We start from the raw sequence: 20,469 nt of genomic DNA, 5'->3' as shown, positions 1-20,469 counted from the left end.
GTGACCTGAGCTGACCTCACCTGCCCCTTGAGGTGCTAGCCGGGTTGCCATTAGGCTTGGCTTAGATGCCACAGATCCTTCATGTCACATGACAGTGTTTTTGATATAACAGTCTTGTGCGTTTTTGATATCACAGTGACCAGTTATCTGTAAAATTATACGTTTTTCTGTGGATTCTATCAAAAGAGGAAATGTGAATCTTAAACTAATGCTTTCTAAAAAGAGGAAATGCATGTCTTAAACCAATACCTTCCAAGTTCCCTTTAAGGTCTTTATGCAGGAAGGGTCCCCCTTGCACCATCCTGGCCCCAAGTGCCTGTGCCAAGCTCCAGAGGCCCCCAGCATCCTCCAGCTGAGTTGTTGGCAGGGGCAGCCGTGCAGGCCAGACTGTGCAGGCTCTCCTTGTCTCACACCTCCCGCAGGCCCAGGGGAGCTGGGGAAGGCGATGACAGAAGCAGGCAATTCCAAAACACAGTGTCGGGCTTGGCATTTCTTTGGCAGGACTAAAACTGTGTACCTTCTAGGAGTGCAGGGTGTGTGCATTTCATGATCAAGAAGCAGCAGCTGCCATAACTTTGTCCACTCAGCAAGATGCTTCCTATGCAGTTCTGCATTGGAACTACTCCACAAAAGTAAAAATGGGGGTCATGGAAGGAAGGATTTTTCTGTTTTCCCACAAGACAGTGGTTGGATAGCAATAATTGTTACTATTTTAAACATGGAGAGGCTTTCTCATGAAAGACTGCACTCCCTAGTTACAGTATTGTCCCCTCCCCACCATCCCACTTCCACCCCAAGTTCCCTATTCCCAGCTTGCACATCACCTTAACGCGAACCCATAAACGGTTCAGGAACATAATGCCACAGGATCAGAATCCTCTTGGAGTAGACAAGCTGTGTATAACTGGATAAATCTAGGATTTGGGATATCCAAAGATAGCCACCATCTTGCTGTGGAAGGCATCATTACTTCCCTGAATAAATTGTAAACATCATAAGATCCCTATGCTTGCAGTGTGACACCTTCCCGTTAGTCCTGGGCTGGTTCCCTTCAGTTCAAAGTCACTGTTGACAGAGTCCAGGGACTGGAGTGAAAATTGGAAGTAAACTTAATAGTCTATGCAGCTCTAGAATTCCATACTTCTGATTCTTTCTTTCTTTCTCTCTCTTTCTTTCCTTCCTTCCTTCCCTTCCCGTCCCGTCCCTTCCCCTTCCTTCCTTCTTTCCTTCCTTCCTTTTTCTTTCTTTCTTTCTCTTTCGTCTCACTCTGTCTCCCAGGCTGGAGTGCAGTAGTGCAATCTGGGCCCACTGCAATCTCTGCCTCCCGGGTTCAAGTGATTCTCCTGCCTCAGCCTCCCGAGTAGCTGGGATTACAGGTGTGCAGCACCATGCCCGGCTGATATTTGTATTTTTGGTAGGGACGGGGGTTTCACTATATTGGCCAGGATGGTCTCAAACTTCTGACCTCAGGTGATCCACCCACCTTGACCTCCCAAAGTGCTGGGATTACAGGTGTGAGCCACTGTGCTCAGCCACGATTTATTCTTTCTAATGGCATTTAACTGTCTGGATTTTTTCCCATTCTGCCTGAGATGACAGACATGTGTTTTAGAATTCTGTTGTTTGCATAGATGAAATAACTGGGTGATCAAAGTTTTTGGCGAAACATATGGGCATATGGGATATAGCCAGAAGTCTTTAAAGGAGGTGACATTTATTTTAAGGCCCAGTTGTTACTTATGTTGCTCATTTCTGTCTAGTGTGATGTCTTAGTTTGGGCTGCTTTAACAAAACTACCATAAACTGGGTGGTTTAAACAATAGAAATTTATTCCTCACAGTTCTGAAGGCTGGGAAGTCCAAGATCAAGTTGAAGTTGAGGGTTCCTGTTGAGGGCTCTCTTCCTGGCTTACAGATGGATGCCTTCTTGCTATGCCCTCACGTGTCAGAGAGAGAGAGCTATCTCTCTCCTGTCTCTTCTTCTAAGGACACTAATCCCATTCATGAGGGCTCACAAAGGCCTCCCAAAGGCCCCACCTCCAAACACTGTCACACCGGGGATTAGGCTTCGACATATGAATGGGACACAAACATTCCATTCATTGCATGTAGTGAGCCAGAGGGCCAGATATTGACTCTGTCTGCTACACAGTTATTGTGTTTTGGAGTAAACTAGGTGACTTGAAGCACCAACAATTGGTAAAACTAATGCTGGCCTTCTGGAGAGCTTATACTTCTTTTTTTTTTTTTTTTTTTTTTTTTTTGAGACGGAGTCTCGCTCTGTTGCCCAGGCTGGAGTGCAGTGGTGAGATCTTGGCTCACTGCAAGCTCTGCCTCCCGAGTTCATGCCATTCTCCTGCCTCAGTCTCCTGAGTAGCTGGGACTACAGGCGCCAGCCACCACGCCTGGCTAATTTTTTTGTATTTTTAGTAGACACACGGTTTCACCGTGTTAGCCAGGATGGTCTCGATCTCCTGACCTCATGATCCGCCTGCCTCAGCCTCCCGAAGTGCTGGGATTACAGGCATGAGCCACCACGCCCGGCCTGGAGAGCTTATACTTCTTTCTGACCACAACCTCTGACAAAAATGTTACCTGGATTTGCTGCCTCAATTGGAGCAGAGGGAAGAGAGTCCCTTTGTGGTGCTTAAGAACCTGCATAGCGTAGGGAAAAAAAAAAAAAGCCTGCATCACAACAATTGCCCTCAAATCTCTTCCCTTCTGGGGGACTTTCCTGAGAGGTCCAGAGTATCCATCCCACTCACCCACCCTCTGACTGACTCCATCACTATGTTCATACACATGTGCACACACAGACAGCCTGTGCTGCAGAGAGAGACCAGCAACGTCTTCCCTTTGTTGGATTCAGCAAAGACTAGCAGGGAAAGCTGTAAGAATAAGGTGCTAATGAGGTTACTGGGGAAGGTGAGCAGCATGATGAGTGTCCACAGTCCACAGCGAGGCGGGATTGGACGGGGTTAGCATCTTGGGGACTTAGGCTACTTGGAAGAGTAGGAATATGTGGGGAGGATACTGATGCAATAGGCTTCCTACCATCACCATGAAGCCAGTCTTACCCATTCCAGCTCTGGTCTCTGTAACATGGGGAAAGATACCCAGTTTAGACCAGTATCTGTCAAGTTCACTTTTAGGTCTTTAGGCAAGAAGTGTCCCCTTTACACTTCAGTCACCTATGAAAGCAATTATTTGCATCTCTCTTGCTCCGTAGACTGAGTTTCTTAAGAGCAGGGCCTGTGGTTTTTTCAGAGTTGTCTCCAGTGGAAAGGAGTGAAGTTATAGAACACTTTAGTGCACAGAAATGTTCTAAACTTTTAAGATTTTAAAAATTTAAAAAAGATATTCTCCAAAAGCACCCTGGGTAGGGACCGTGTTAGGCAACTGTGCTACGATATTATCCAAACAAGCCAGTGCAGGCCTAGAGGTCCCAAGACCTTGGGAACCCCGAGGCTGAAGCCCTGCAGGCTGCTCCAACAGCAGCCCATGTGGAAAGCTGGAATTCAGCACAATTGGGCCTGGAGGCTGGGCCATCACTCACACTGCGGTGTCTCTACTGAGCTGCTTCAGATCTGGGGTCCAGCTCACCCCTCCTTCTGTATGACTCAAGGCTAGACGCTTGTATTAGTCTGCTCAGGCTGTCATAACAAAATACCACAGACTGGGTGGCTTAAACTACAGAAATTTATTTTCTCACAGTTCTGGTGGCTGGAAGTCCAAGATCAGGGTGCAGCCGGGTCGGGTTGTGGTGAGATCTCTCCTCCCGGCTGATCAATAGCTGCCTTCTCACTGTGTCCTCACACGGCTTTTCCTCTGTTCCTGTGCCTGGAGAGATAAAGCAAGCTCTCTGGCATCTCCTAACCAGGACACTAATCCTAGCAGATCAGGGCCCTGCCCTATGACCTCATTTAACCCTTAAAACTTTCTAAGAGGCGCCATTTCCAAATACAGCCACACTGGGGTTAAGACTTCAACATATGAACTAGAGGGGACACATACATCTAGTCCATAATAACTCTAGCGACGAACTGTCTGGCTTTCAATCTCTGCTCTGTTACAAACTAGTTGTGGGACCTTGAGGACGTTCTTTTAACTTTTCTAAGCCTCAGGTTCTTCTTGGTAAAAATGGAGGCAATGATGGTACCTATCTCCAGGCATTGTAAGGATTAAATCAGATGATGCACACAATGGGCCTAGCGAAGGGCCCAGTATATAGTCAGTGTCTAGTAATTATTAGTTACCATTATTAATAGAGTCCTCTAAGTTCTGAGAATGAGTTTTCTAGATGGTAGTCCTAGGAGAGCAGTCTAGCCTGGATTTCCAGGACCAGCCCAGGCCTGTGTGAATGGGATTCCTGGGCCAGAGAGGTTCCAGGCTCCCCAGTATTCTGCAAGGGAGCCAAGCCTCTTCAGAGCCTCGTTAGTCTCTGGAGACTTCCAACTAGGAAGTGGAAAAAAACAGGCCGAGGTGATGGCAGCCCAAAGGTTCTAGAGAAGGAGAGTAGTCAGCCCCATCTATTCCTCCCTCACCCATCTCCTTTCAAAAAGGATGGCAGAGGGAGGAACTGAGCCAGCTGGGTCTGAATGAAGGGTCACGTTGGATTCCTTCTGGCTTCTTTTTAGTTAATAAATAAATAAATAACTTTTTTTTTTTTGAGACAGAGTCTCGCTCTGTTGCCCAGGCTGGAGTGCAGTGGCATGATCTTGGCTCACTGCAACCTTTGCCTCCTTGGTTCAAGTGATTCTCCTGCCTCAGTTTCCTGAGTAGCTGGGACCACAAGCATGCACCACTATGCCCAGCTAATTTTTGTAATTTTAGTAGAGATGGAGTTTTATCATGTTGGCCAAGCTGGTCTCGAACTCCTGACCTCAAGTGATCCGCCAGCCTCAGCCTCCCAAAGTGCTGGGATTACAGGCATGAGCCACTGAGCCTGGCCTAAAAAAAGTCTTTTGAACATATATTTTCAGATTATATGTTCCTCCTCCAATTTATTATGTAAAATTTGAAAAATACAGAAACCTATGAAGGACATAAAACTCACCTGGAAACCGTCTACCCAGAGTTAATTCCCTTAAGTCAGATAGACCTAAATCTGAAGCCCATCCCTCCCCCTGGAGTTGTGTGACCTTTAATGGGCTACTTGTTATTTTCAAAACCTCTGTTTATTCCTTAAAGTGAGGCTAACACTTCCTGCTTTGTTCCCACTTTGTGGGGGTTGCTGTGTGAATGCATGTAAAGTGCCAGGCACAGGGTATTTATTTACTGAGAGCTCTTATTTCTATTGAAGACAATGTCCTTGGCTTTTGATTCTAGCATCAAAGCTCAGACAAGAATTCTCAGTAAGCTATTATCACACTGCTCTTTCAGGTTCTCCAACATCCAGGCATGTGCTACGAACATGTAAGCAAACCCATCTTGTCATTTACAACATTGACATAACGATTATGCAGCAATTTTTCCAGCATAAGTATTCCTAGTTTTCCTCTTACCTTAAACCTGCTTTAAAAGGTGAGGATTAAACTAGACATGGTGGCATGCACCTGTAGTCTCAGTTACTCAAGAGGTTGAAGCTGGAGGATTGCTTGAGCCCAGGAGTTCAAGTTCAGCCTGGGCAATGAAGTAGAGAACTAAAAAAAAAAAAAAAAAACACAATTTAAGGTGAGGATTGTATCTTTGCACAGAGGACTGGGTTTGTTTCTTCCTCCAGCAAACTCTACTATCACCATCACTTCTTTCTTTTTTTTTTTTTTTTTTGTTCTTTTCTTTTCTTTTTTTTTTTTTGAGACAGAGTCTTTGCTGTGTCACCCAGGCTGGAATGCAGTGATGTGATCTCAGCTCACTACAGCCTCAGCCTCCTGGGCTCAAGTGATCCTCCCACCCACCCACCAGTAGCTGGGACTACAGGTGCCTGCCACCACACTTGGCTAATTTTTGTATTTTTTGTAGAAACGGGGTTTCACCATGTTGTCCAGGCTGGCCTTGAACTCCTGGACTCAAGCGATCCTCCTACCTTGACCTCCCCAAGTGCTGGGATTACAGGCATGAGCCACCGTACCTGGCCCATTTCCCTCTTTTAAAGCCAACTAAGAACCTGGATCTCTCCTTTCCTAGTCACACTTGGGCTTGGCTTTGTAATGAGAGAGAGAGAGAGAGAGAGAGAGAGAGAGACTGCATCTCAGACTTCTGGGCTTCCTTTGGCCAGAGTGGCTCTATCCACCACCCAAGAACCAAACCCATTTTCTTATTATTGCATATGAAATTAAAACTCCAGTTTTTAGATTTTAGGACAAAAGATCCCTTGACATGTGTTCAGCTTCACCCCAGCTCCAGACAATAGGCTTGTGGCTGTGGCTGTCCCCTCTTCCCTAGTCTCTCCAGCCCAACTCCCCACTGCCTCTCTGTTCTGGCGCCTTCCACTCTAGGGGAGCAGGGCCTCTTCTCCCCAGAGGTCAGAATGATACCCTGCAGGGAGCAGATGTTCCTGGAGTACAGTTGTCACTCCTAGCCACCTGCTTTGTTTCCCAGCACTCCCTCAGGCAGCAGCGTCCAAGGGCCATGCTTTCCTTACAGCAGGAGAACCTGGTGGTTGAGGCTCCATATAAGCTTTCTTATTTGTTGTTGAGATTCCATGCACTCGAGCCTGGCCAACTTGGCAAAAAATAAACCAACTGTTTCCAGGAGAACAGGCTATGATCTCCAAATATCCGACATGTGCCCTTACAAGAGGTACTCCTTTAATAGATCCCCAAGGCCTTTTCATCCTGGGACACAGCCTTCCCAGAACTTCCCTGGTGACAGACAAAGTTAAATGATGAGGATGAGAGAAAATATGTTGCTTCCTTTGTTCTATTCACCGTAATTAGCTGTGTTAGGAAAATTGAGCCTTATCCTGGACATAGAGTTACCAAATATCCCTGAAAACAAACATGGAATTGGTCTACTACTCATTGCTTTAAACCATTTTGATTGTGTTAGAGTGCAACAAGTAGATGGGGCTATTTATTCATTTATTCACCAGTTTTGAGTATTCTGTACTGGATGCTGAGGATGAGGAGCGGGCGGAGACAAAGATGACTGATAGGACCGCCTTTGATGACCCTACTCCATAGGTGGAGAGAGAATCTAGTGCCATGAAGGCAATGGATCTAGTGAAGGCACAAAGAGAGTCAGAGAAAACTTTTTCAGAAGAGGAGACAATTGGGCCCTGAAGAATGAGAAATTTACTACATATAAAAGTGGGCTTTATTTTACCTCAAGGACACACTGCAATGGTGTAATCTCCTTCCTGCTGGTCAGAGTTTGTCCTATATTTTCTAAGCCTAAATGTAAATATTTTCTGTTCAGATACCTAAGGGTCAAGAGAGTTGCATATCCTTATTATTATTATAAATCCTTATTAGAATTTATATTATAAATATAAATATAACAACTTTATATACTTATAATTATATAATTATAATTTATATTATAAATATAAATCCTTATTATTATAGATAATTCCTTACTTATTTTGGATATTAATCAAAATGTGCCCCCTGGATGGAATTTTAAGCAACTCACCATGACCACAGCTATCTGAGCTGCCCTCAGCACTGGCCCCATTTCCTATGTGCACCCCATTTCACTTCTCAGGTCCCTGCAGTGGCTCCCCCACATCTTCACACTCTCCTCAAATCCACTCATTCTGTACCACTCCCACGAGCTCTCAGCCCCCAGCTTTGCAGAGCAGAGAGAATGCAAACTCGCTTATATGCCTGTCTCTTCTGCATCTGCACATCACCTCCTCCTACAAGCCTTTGACTTTAACCTCTCTGTATCTCTTTCCTCTTTGGCGAGGAGGGCATAATAATACCTTCCCCACAGGATTGTTGGAGGGATCTAATCAAGCAAGCCATGTAAATTGACAAGTGAGGGCCTTGTTTGTTGAGGCCTTCTGTTAATGATGGTTGCCATTATTCTATGCTACCTCCTTCGGGAGCTCACATCAAAAATAGTCCCTTGATCTCTTAGACCTTTAATCTCTCCCTTGGCTGCTTCTTCACTCCCTGAAAAATATTCGTCCTAAGATTGATACTTGCCCTCAGCCATGCTCCTTGGGCCGTTTCTAGGCTTTCTTTACTCACAGAGATCTTGACGGCTGTATATGCAGTCTCCACAAACTTGCCTTCAATCAGAGTTCATCAAAGACTCACTGATTTCCAAAGCAGAGGTCAAGATCTTCTGTGGTCCTTGCCCCCACTTCACTGCATGGCTACATTTAATGCTAAGGGAAGGGAGCTCTACAGAGGTGGGAGTAGTCAGTGGTGTCAAATGTGGTTACTTGATGCATAATCCATTTTGAGTTAATTTTTGTATAAGATTTTAGGTTTAAATTAAGGCTGGGTTTTTGGCCTATGAATATCCAACACCAATTGTTGAAAAGACTGTCCTCCCTTCATTGAATTGCTTTTGCACCTTTGTCAAAAATCCGTTCACCATAGTTGTCAAGATCATGCAGTCTTGATTACTATAGCTATGTAATATGTCTTGGAATCAAGTAGACTGATTCCTCTGACTTTATTCTTCTTTGTGGAGGTTGCTTTAGCTGTTCTAGTTCCTTTGCCAGTCCACATACATTTTGACAATAATATACAAAAGATTCGTGCTGAGATTTTAATAGGAATTGCATTAAACATGTATGTCAATTTGGGGAGAATTGACACTATGTTTAATCTTCCAATCCATGAACATGGTATGTCTCTCCACTTACTTAGATTGTCTTTGATTTCTTTCATTGGCATTTTGTAGTTTTCAGCATACAAGTCCTGTGTGTATTTTTTCTTTTTTTATATTGACAGATAAAATTGTATGTGTTTGTTGTGTGCAACATGATGTTTTGAAGCACATACTCATTGTGGAATGACTAAATCCAGTTAATTAACAGATGAATTACCTCATATAATGAGAGGTTAGAACACTTGATAGCTACACTCAAAGCATTTTTCAAGAATACAATGTTATTATTAACTATAGTCACCATGTTGTACAATAGATCTCTTAAACTTATTTAACTGAAATTTTGTATCCTTTCATCAACATTTCCCCAACTCCCCTTTACCCCAACTACTCCAGCCACTGATAACCACCATTCTGTTCTCTATTTCTTTTTTTTTTTTTTTTTTTGAGATGGAGTCTTGCTCTGTCGCCCAGGCTGAAGGGCAGTGGCATGATCTCGGCTTACTGCAACCTCTGCCTCCCTGGTTCAAGCAATTCTCTACCTCAGCCTCCCGAGTAGCTGGGATTACAAGCACCCACAACCACGCCCGGCTAGTTTTTGTATTTTTAGTAGAGACGGGGTTTCACTATCTTGGCCAGGCTGGTCTTGAACTCCTGACCTCATGACTCACCCACCTCAGCCTCCCAAAGTGCTGGGATTACAGGCATGAGCCACCGCACCCAGCCTCTGTTCTCTATTTCTATGGATCAACTTTTTTAGGTTCCACACAGGAGTAAGAGCATGTGGTATTTGTCTTTCTGTGCTTGGCTTATTTTACTTAACCTAATGTTCCCCAGATTTATCCAAGTTATTACACATGACAGGACCTCCTCCTTTTTTATGGCTGAGCAGTATTCTATTGTGTATATATACATCTTTTTCATCCATTCATCCATTGACGGGCACTTAGGTTGATTCCATATATTGGCTATTGTGAATAACGCTGCAGCAAACAAGGAAATGCAGATATCCCTTCGACATACTGATTTCATTTCCCTTGGATATATACCCAGTAGTGGGATTGCTGGACCATATAGTAGTTCTATTTTTAAGTTTTTAAGGATTCTCTATACTGTTTTCCATAATGGCTGTACTAATTTACATTCCCACCAACAGTGTACAAGAGTTCCTTTTTCTCCACATCCTTGCCAACACTTGTTATCTTTCATCTTTTTGATAATAGTCATTCTAACAGGTGTGTGGTGACAATCTCATTGTGGTTTTAACTTGTACTTTTCTGATGGTTAGTGATGTTCAGCACTTTTTGATAAATCTATTGGCCATTTGTATGTCTTCTGAGAAATGTCTATTCAGGTTATTTGCCCATTTTTAAATTGAGTTGTTTTCTTGCTGTTGGGCTCTTTCAATTCCTTATTTATTTTGGATATTAACCTCTTGTCAGATGTATAGTTTGCAAATATTTTCTCTCATTCTGTAGGTTTTCTCTTCACTCTGTTGATTGTTTCCTTTGCTGTGTAGAAACTTTTTAGTTTGATGCAATCCCATTTGTCTATCTTTGCTTTTGTTGTCTGTGCCTATACATGTTTTCTTGGATTTATGCCTATTTCACTTTCTCTGGTGACACCATGTGTGCATTGCTAGTGTACAGAAAAAAGTAGCCTTTTGTATATTGATCTTGTAACTTATGGCCTTGCTTATTTGTTCTAGGAGATTTTTTTTTTGGTAGATTTCTTGGAATTTTTTATGTGGATCATCATGTCATCTGCAACGAGGGACAGTTTTGTTTTTTCCTTTTCAATCTATATGCCGTTTATTTCATTTTCTTTCGTTATAGTGCTGGCTAGAACAACCTACGTTGCCTAGCACTGGTAAAAGTAGACATCCTTGCCTCTGCTGTAGAGGAAAGTATTTAGCCTTTCACCATTAAATCTGATGTTAGCTATAGGTTTTTTTGTAGGTGTTCTTTATCAAGTTGAGGAAGCTACCCTCCCTACTTTTCTGAGAGTTTTTATCATGAATGGGTGTTGAATTTTGTCAAATGCTTTTTCTGCATCAGTTGATACGATTTTATGATTTTTCTTCCTTAGTTTATTAAGATGGTGGATTACACTGATTGTTTTTCAAATATTGAACCAGCCTTGCATTTTTTGAATAAACCCCATTTGTGTGGTGTCTGATTCTTTTTAAATGTTGCTGAATTCTGTTTGCAAATATTTTGTCAAGAATTTTTTATATCTATATTCACGAGAAATATTGCTCTGTAGTTTTCTTTCTGTAGTGTCTTTGTCGGGTTTTTGGTATAAGGCTAATACCGGCTTCATAAAATGAATTGGGAAGGGTTTCCTTCTCTTCTGTTTTCTGGATGAGATCAGTATTAATTCTTCTTTAAATGTTTGAAAAATTTCTCCAGCTTTTGAAAACTGTTGATGCTGGGGACCCAATCTGGCCCAAATAAATCTGAATCTCTGGGGCTTGGGCATACATAGTTGTCCAAAGCTACTCAGGTGAGCTTAATGTGCAACCAGCTGTGGAGCTAAGTGTTGGTTGTGGACTTCTTGAAGCCAAAATAGGAGCATGAAGGAAGCAGAATCCATCTGAGGAATGTCATGAATTAAACAGCTGTGAGATTTGGAGAGTTCAGCTCTGAGACACACCCCCGGAGGCTCTGGTGTTTTCAGGATACCGTGCAGTGTAAGGGAGACATTTGTTGTATAAGACATGTGGGTTCGACTTGGCTACTTGAAAACCATAAATTCCTTAGCAATTTCAACTTTCTCATCTGTAAAATGCCTTGGGTTGTTTTGGGGATAGTAGAGATATGAGAAATGACATATGAGAGATAGAAAATGAGATAGTAGATGTGAAAATGCTTTGGAACTCACATAGCATTTTGGGAAAGTAAAACATGATGTTTCTGTAGGCCCCAGCTTCTCCCTTACTGCCACCATGTCCTGATTCTTAATAAGTCCCTCTGGGAAGCCAGTGAGAGGCTTGTGACTCCCACTGGCTGTAGGGGAAACTTCCTCCTCTTCTCTGCTCACTTACCCTGACCATGGAATTTGGGCTCTGATAGGAGGGATGGGAAACTGGAAACAGTGAGAAGGGACTTTGACCTTGACCATGCTCACCTTCTTGTAGGAACATGCTTGCCAACTCAGCCAGCGTGCGGATCCTCATCAAGGGAGGCAAGGTGGTGAACGATGACTGCACCCACGAGGCTGACGTCTACATCGAGAATGGCATCATCCAGCAGGTGGGCCGCGAGCTCATGATCCCTGGCGGGGCCAAGGTGATTGACGCCACAGGGAAACTGGTGATCCCTGGTGGCATTGACACCAGCACCCACTTCCACCAGACCTTCATGAATGCCACATGCGTGGACGACTTCTACCATGGGACCAAGGTAATGCTCCTGTTTGCCAAAGGTGGCTTCCTCTTTGGCTTTTTTATTCTGCTTCTGGGGCTGCTCCAGACTAGACTCATGTGAGCCAGGTGCTCCCAGTGTATCGCTGGCAGGAGAAGGGTGTGTCAGGGACACTATGGCAACTACAATAGGGATTTCCAGCTTAACGTCACAGATTTCCATGATTACAGAAAAGGAGGCATTTAGGCCGGTTTTGCTAATCAGATCATTTACCCAAGTACCCAGGCTGAGAACTGATTTTATTTTTATATTTTTATGTCATGTAATACAAACCTAGAGGAAGAAGAGAATAAGCTGGTGTTTGTTATTACGTAGGGGAGTGGGTTGGTCTGATGGGCTTCATTATGTATGATAAACTGAATTAAATTCCCAAAGACTGAAAGACAAATTTGCTTCTTCTAGATGATGAGACAGCTTCTATTACCTCTCCTAGCTTGCTTGTTATTTTTAAAAACAACTGGAAAATTGCTGGTGGTGGGTTCTCTTTTCAGAGTGAGTTACCATGGACAATATTTAACAGTTACTGAGCTGGACCTGAGCTACTGTCAGTTCCTGAGCGCCAAGTACAAAAATTCAGAAGAAAAATTAGAAGGAAACTACATTCTGCAAAAAGAGCCATGAATGGGCTTTTTTACCCTCCCCATGTGCTCCAGACACCTCTGTCATTGTTGTCATCCCTCTTCCTTGTGATTTTCTCTCATGCTGGCCTCTCCCTGGACATCAGACTGTGGGCTCTTTGAGGGCAAGGCCTGGCCATTTTCCTCTGCTTTCCCAGAGCCTGGACTGACCTGGAACTAGAGTAGCTGTCCCGTAAGTATGCAGGCAGAGGCTGGGCCTGGGGACACAGCTTGATGGACCAGTCCCACCTCAAGCGGATGGCCCTTAAGGTCTCCTTGAGGACAGGCCCCCTTCCCAATCCAGGGGCTGCAGACCAGACCCTTGGAAGGCTGGGCTATGAGGAGTCACAGTAGCCATTGCCCAATTGTGCCAAGGCAAGGATGCTCCCTGGCTTAACCCTCTGGCATCAGGGCTACACCTGCTCACTCTAGCCAAGTCCAGGGAAGAGAGGTCGTAGGCCGACTCTCCTTGCTTTCTCCTCTGAGAATTCCCCCGGGCACTGCAAGTGATGTTTTGATTATGAAATGGGGAGCCCCATCCTCATAAATTCAGGATCCTCTTGCGGGGTGCCTGGTGACAGTCGGGACCCTTCTGAAGTGAGTGAGCATATCCAGCTCACCATCCTCATGTACTGAGCCAGGCCAGGCCTGCGGTTATTGTTGTCATTTTCACTGAAGTATAGCATATATACAGAGAAGTGCAGAAATTGTAAGTACACAGAATTGCCACCACTGAATACACTTGTAACCAGCTCCCAAGTCAAGACACCAAACTTTACCAGCACCCAGAAGCTCCTCCAGTCACAGTTTCCCACCAGGAATAACCACTGTCCTGACTTCTAATAGGCTTTTTTAAATAACAGCTTAATCGAGATATAATTTACGTATCATACAATTCACGTATTTAAAGTGTGTAAGTCAGTGGTTTTGGTATATTTATCACAGCTTGGTTTTGTCTATGTAGATGAAATGAAGCAGTATGTACCTTCGTATTAGCTTCTTTTGCTCAAAAATTCATAAATTCATTTACTTTCATTGCTTAATACTATTCCACTGTGTGATATACCACATAGCAATTATCTCTCTGTCAGTGGCCATTTAGGTCATTGCTTGTTTGAGGATATTACAAACATTGTCACTATGAACATGTTCTTGTACATATCTTCAGCAAACATGTCTGTACACATTTTGTTGGGCACATACTCCTAGGAATGGAATTGCAGGGCCCATAGGGTACACTTAGGTTCAGCTTTAATAGGTAATGCCAAATAGTTTTCCAGACTGGTTGTAACAATTTATGCTCCCAGCAGTAGCGTAAGCGAGGCCACAGTATTTAACACTGACATCACCAGTCTATGCTGGGGTCCATTCCGTAGTATGCTCAGGCCTTGCACTAAAAAATGCATCTTCCTAGTTACTGTCCCTGTTTTGAGGATTCCTTTAGGCCAGGGTCAGATGCCACACTGTCACTATGCTGTCTACCAGCCTCGCTGTGGGCAGACTGGCTTCCTTTGTCTCATTTTCCACATTGTCATCTGCTGGGCCTCATTAGCCAAGAGTGACTGGTTTTGCCCTGAGAACCATCAGCTCTTTACAGCTGATGAAGAGCTCTGCACACGTGTCTTTCTGCAAGGTGGTGGGTAACTCTTGATCTTTTCTGCTTCTCATCCATGCAAGCAGCTGCCTCCAAAAAACATCTAAAGGCCCCTGTGTGACGAAAGGCCCCAGATCTCCCATTTCTGCAGGTTCAGGCTGCCTCAGGAGCCCCAGTCCATGTCAGGCCCTAGTTGTAGGGAATTTAAGAGACCACAGACCCCAAGCCACCCTGGCAGCTGGTATCACTTAAACTGACACTTTGTTATATCCATGCCCTAAGCAAGATTGTAATTGTCCTTGTGCCCCAGCCCTCACATTAAGCCTCTGTCGTGGTGGCCTCGTTCTACCTGGACTCCATTAGTAGATCCTGCCCAGAGTCCTGAAATTCCTGCCCTTGACCCCTCCACTCCACACCAAGATTTCCCGTTTACATTGTGGCTCCTGCAGCCGAATGGTGTGGCTTCCCAGTTTCTGAAAATCTCCCAGGCAGAGAAAATGCTCTCCTACTGAAACGCTGATGGGGACGGGTGGATTTAATTATTCACACCGCCTGTGGCACCCGTGCAGAGGCTGTGCACCCTGATGGACCGCCACTGACCTACTTAGTATGCTCTAAGAAAGGTTGATTCACTTTAAGCATCTGGGTTTATAATAGAACAGTAATCCCAAGGAAAATCTCACCCGAACGATTAGCCAAGAAAGAAGGAGAGATCAAGTTGCATCTTTTTGTTCTTGTCAGACAGATCGCGGGGCCCTGAACCCTGCACACAACACCCCACCCCCGCCCCGCCCCACCCCAGCTAGCGTCTGCTTGTTGATTTGGCAGCAGCAGCAGCCGGACTAGGAAAACAAAACAGTTGAAAGCCTGGCCTTTCCGAGAACATCTGGGCCTCCATTGTACTTGGTCTCCGGGGATTTCTCTCCAGTACTTCTTTAGCCCACGCCTCGCTGGCCCCGGCCACTGAAAGAGGCTGTGGCAGGCTCTGCCTGGCTCCCCTGCTCACAGCCTGGTCACTTGACCCTCCTCCCTGCCCCAGGCAGCACCCCCACAACACCCCACCACCTGCAGACCCCGCCCAGAACTAGGGTTTCCAGACGGTGCCAGGACCACCTGCTGGCTAACAATACGGACCTCATTCCAAAAAGGAGGTTATCTCCGTGGGGTGGCAGGGGGAGAGGGAGTGAGGAGGGAGAGCCAGTGACACCAACTGTGTTCAGAAAGACCAGAATTTTAGTCTGGTTGCGGGGTCTCATATTATTATTATTCTGCTTAAGTAGATGTTGCACTTAGTCTCTTTCATACGTATCTAGTATTACAGAGTAAAGAATGTTCTTACAGGCTCTTGAGCTCCACCCACCAATGGCTCTCCAGGGCCAGGTGAAAATATCAGAATCAGGTTTTTAAAACTACAAGCATTCATAAGCAAACCAGGTATGTGGCAAAATAAAAATAAATATAAGTACCAGCCCCTCACTAAGATATTGATAGAGAGGACAGACACGTGCAACTGAACAAGCTTCCTATGTGCCTTTTCTGCCTCCCTATCCCTACAAACATATTTTAAGAACCGCTGTGTAGGCCAGTGATTTTCACCCTTTGGAAGCAAATTATATCAGAACTGTCAGAGACGTGTGAACCAGAGCAGCTCCATCTTAAATAGGGGCTGGGTAAAATGAGGCTAAGACCTATTCAGCTGCATTCCCAGATGGTTAAGGCATTCTAAGTCACAAGATGAGACAGGAGGTCAGCACAAGATACAGGTCATAAAGACCTGGCTGATAAAATAGCTTGCGGTAAAGAAGCTGGCCAGGTCTCACCAAAACCAAGAGGACCACAAGAAGTGACCCCTTGTCGTCCTCACTGCTACACTGCCACCAGTGCCATGACAGTTAACAAATGCCCTGGCAACATCAGGAAGTTACCCTAGATGGTCTAAAAAAAAGGAGGCACGAATAATCCACCCCTTGTTTAGCATATCATCAAGAAATGACCGTAAAAATGGGCAACCAGCAGCCCTGGAGCTGCTCTGTCTATGGAGTAGCCATTCTTTTATTCCTCTACTTTCTTTTTTTTTTCTTTTTTTTGAAATGAAGTCTCACACTGTCACCCAGGCTGGAGTGCAATGGCGAGATCTCGGCTCACTGCAACCTCTGTCTCCTGGGTTCACACGATTCTCATGCCTCAGCCTCCCGAGTAGCTGAGATTACAGGTGCACACCACCACACCTGGCTAATTTTTTGCATTTTTAGTAGAGACGGGGTTTCAGTATGTTGACCAGACTGGTCTCAAACCCCTGACCTTGTGATCCACCCGCTTTGGCCTCCCAAATATTCCTCTACTTTCTTAAGAAACTTGCTTTTGCTTTGCACTGTAAACTGGTCCTGAATTCTTTCTTGCACAAAATCCAAAAACCCTCTCTTGGGGTCTGGATAGGGATCCCTTTCCTGGAACAGAACCACTTGGGGAATTTTTGAAAGATCCAGTGTCCGGTCCCCAGCCCAGCCCAGTTAACTCTAGGTCTGTGTCCTCCCCATCATCCTTGGTGATTCTGAGGAACTTTGAGGGGTTTGAGTGGCACAGGCTGTACTCCTGTTGCCCGTCTGACCCTCACCTTGTGAGCCAGGGCTGACATCCGAATCCCCTGGGTCTGCCTTGGGGAAGCTTGGGCCTGTCTTGTTTTGACCTTGCTGCTCTTTCTTATTTGCTTCTCTCTATTCACATTGCAACACCCCCTAGTTGGGCTCCCAAACCCCAGCCCGGGGCCCAGAGCTTCTGTGCTTGTTAAGTTCCCTAACCCGGTGTCCTACCTTCCTGTCTGTACCTATGGCAATCATCAGTGAGAGAGAAGTTGGCAGTGGCAGAGATGCCATCAAACAGAAGTCCATTTGGGGCTGGCCCTCTTCTGTGAGGGTCCAGAGACTCCCTCTTGTCTGTGCCAGAGGCTATCTGGTCCCAGAGACAGCTTCCCACCAACTCAAAATTAGCATTGGGGTATCTTACAGTCAACCTGTGGCAGAAGCCAAATCCTAATCAAGAGTGCTTGTGCAGCATGGGATCGGCCTAGGGTACAGCCAGTCGTGCAGGCTAGGGTGGCCTGCCACCCCTCACCCCCATGGAGGATCCTGCCCCTCCCTGCCCTCCCACTGCAGAGGACTGGACCCCATCTGGTGGGGCCCTGAGGTATGCGCCGCTAGGACATAAATAAATTCCTTTTGGTGCCCAGCCCTGCCAACTTCCTCACCAAGGATCCTGTTTGTCCGCTTGGCAGGTTGCTTTTGCTACTTTTGTCTTCAAAATGCGCTGTCGTGGAATGAAGCCTATAAATGTGGCTCACTTCCTTTCTTCTTTTTCTTCAACTCCAGTATTCTGTTTCTGTTAAATTCTGGCCAAAATTTCTTTCCTGTCTTTAAGCTCTGCAATGACACTTCCTGCTCATGGGGATGCAGACTCATATGGTCTTGCTTATTAATTGATGTTCTCAAGTTTTCTTATCTCTCCATCCCTGCAAGAAGTTGGATGGCACCTTAGAAATCACCTAGTCCCACCCACCCATTGATAGGAGACCCAGAAAGGATGCATGAACCTGCCAGGTGCTGTGGCTCATGCCACTAATCCCAGCAGTTTGGGAGGCCAAGCAGGGAAGATCACTTGAGCCCAGGAGTTTGAGAGCATCCTGGGCAACATGGCAAAACCCCATCTCTACAAAAAATACAAAAATTAGCCAGGTGTGGTGGTGTGCGCTTGTGGTCCCAGCTACTCAGTAGGCTGAGTGGGGAGGATCACCTGAGCCCAGGAAAGTTGAGGCTGCAGTGAGCTGTGATTGCACCACTGCACCCCAGCCTGGGTGACAGAGTGAGACCCTGTCTCAAAGCAAAAACAAAAACAGGAGTTTGAGGATGCATGAGTAGCCCACATCGTAGGGCCAGTTGGACCAGAAGACAGGTTTCTCAGCCTTTCACCACCCTGTTCGGAGCCTCCTGAGACCTCAGGACTGAACAATCACCCCTTTCAGCCTGTGGCCTCTTGGTTGGCTGTATGCAAATATTTCTCTTGCTATTCTGTGGCCCCAAATTTTGCTAGACCAGATGAGGGTGTCTCAGAATGGATTTGCATCAGGCAGGCAGCTGAGCGAAGTCTCTGCCTGCCCAAGACAGTAGCTTTATGAAATGCCGTTCCTCCCTGCAGGAATAACTGATGTCAGCGCCTTAGAGCTGAACAGTTTTTACTATGTATAAATGGTGTTTGTAAGGATTAGATGAGATGATGCATGACAAATGCTTCACATAGTCCCTGTCGCAGAATACACATAAAATAAATGCTAGCCCCCAGGCTGGGACTACCTGCTTGCACCCCAGGCTCTTTTCTTCCAGTTCCTTGAGAAAAGATCCACCCACTTTGGCTTCACGATGAAATTGCTCCACTGTGCACCGAGTGCCCATGCTACCTGTGTCCCTGGGCTTGGCCAGCAGGCACCCTGGCAGGCCTTCTCTGGGAATCGGCCCTCACCTCCCAGCTCGTTTTCCATGCTCGTTCTTCCTGCTGCCCCACCACCCCTCCAGCCTAGCTGTGGGGGCTGGGATTAGCATAGCTGGGCTCTTCTCTCCACTTTCTTCTGTGCCTCACCCGTAGGCTGTGAAGAGCCCTGTGAAGCCTTCACGAAGTGACTTCCCCTCCCCCGCCACCGGGAGGACATCCCTCTACCCCCTCCATCGGTACTTAGTCTGCTTGTAGAGGGTATATTAGTTTTCTGCTGTGTAACTAATTGTCTCAAATTCAGCAATTTAAAACACCCATTTATTAACTCACAGTTCTGTAGGTAGAAATCTGGGCACGGCATGACTAGGTCTTCAGCTCAGAGCCTCGCAAGCCGCCATCCAGGTGTCAGTGGGCTGCATTCTCATCTGGAGTCCAGGGTTCTCTGCCAAGCTCGTGTAGTTGTGGCAGAATTCCAGTTCTTGGAGTTAAGGACTGAGGTCCCTGTTTCCTTGTTGGCTGTCAGCCTGGGGCGGATCTCAGTGCCTGGAGGCTGCCAGCACCCTTTGCCACCTGCCCCTTCCATCTTCAAAGCCAGCAACAGACTCACCTCAAGTCTCTCTCCTGTTTCAAATCTCTGACTAGAATCTCTTTCACCAAGAAAAAAACCCATATCTTTTTTTTTTTTTTTTTTTGAGACAGTCTTGCTCTGTCACCAGGCTGGACTGCAGTGGCACCATCTCAGCTCACTGCAACCTCCACTTCCCAGGTTCAAGCGATTCTCCTGCCTCGGCCTCCTGAGTAGCTGGGACTACAGGCGCCTGCCACCACGCCCAGCTAATTTTTGTATTTTTAGTAGAGACGAGGTTTCACCATGTTGGCCAGGATGGTCTCTATCTCTTGACCTCGTGATCCGCCTGCCTTGGCCTCCCAAAGGGCTGGGATTACAGGCGTGAGCCACTGTGCCCAGCCAACTCATACCTTTATGAGCTCACCTGATTAGCCCAGACCCACTGAGGATAATCTCCTGCCATGGAATATAACCTAATCATGGGTACATTTTCCCATCTTATTCACAAGATCCCTCCCACACTCAGTGAGATGCAGTTATACAGGGGTGTGGGTCACTGGGAGTCATCTTAGAATTCTGCCTACCCCAGGGAGTCACATGCGAAAACATGGCTATCCTATAGTCATTTTGCCCTAGTACATCCCCACTCTACCTATTTTGCTTAAACTACTTAAATCATAATTTATTTATTTATTTTAGAGATAGAGTCTGGCCCTGTCACCCAGGCTGGAGTGTAGCGGCATGATCATAGTTCACTGCAGCATCAACCATCTGGGTTCAAGCCATCCTCCCACCTCAGCCTCCTGAGTAGCTGGGACTGCAGGCACATGCCACTGTGCCCAGCTAAGTTTTTTATTTTTATTTTTTGTAGAGACCGGATCTTGCTATGTTGCCCAGGCTGGTCTTGAATTCTTGGCTTCAAGCGATCCTCCTGCCTCGGCCTCCCAAAGTGTTAGGATTACAGGCGTCAGCCATCATGCTCGGCCTGCTTAAACCTTTTTAAGACTCCACATTTACATTATTTATTTATTTATTTATTTGAGATGGAGTCTTGCTC

General features: G+C 45.7%; 1 protein-coding gene across 4 annotated transcripts in view; it reads left to right on the top strand.

The window, feature by feature from the left end:
• DPYSL5 (dihydropyrimidinase like 5) overlaps window positions 1-20,469 on the top strand; it is a 135,316-nt gene that overhangs the window by 71,852 nt on the left and 42,995 nt on the right. For all 4 annotated transcript variants that reach the window (XM_054476124.2, XM_054476123.2, XM_054476125.2 and 1 more), the window contains one exon: window positions 11,869-12,133. In XM_054476124.2, coding sequence (XP_054332099.1) covers window positions 11,869-12,133 — 265 coding nt within the window. The remainder of the gene's footprint in view (window positions 1-11,868; window positions 12,134-20,469) is intronic.

Source organism: Pongo pygmaeus, chromosome 12 (genome assembly GCF_028885625.2).
Source record: "Pongo pygmaeus isolate AG05252 chromosome 12, NHGRI_mPonPyg2-v2.0_pri, whole genome shotgun sequence".
In the NCBI taxonomy this organism is placed as follows: Eukaryota; Metazoa; Chordata; class Mammalia; order Primates; family Hominidae; genus Pongo; species Pongo pygmaeus.
Note: the sequence above shows the minus strand (reverse complement) of the source record. Positions and strands in the feature narration are given on the sequence as shown.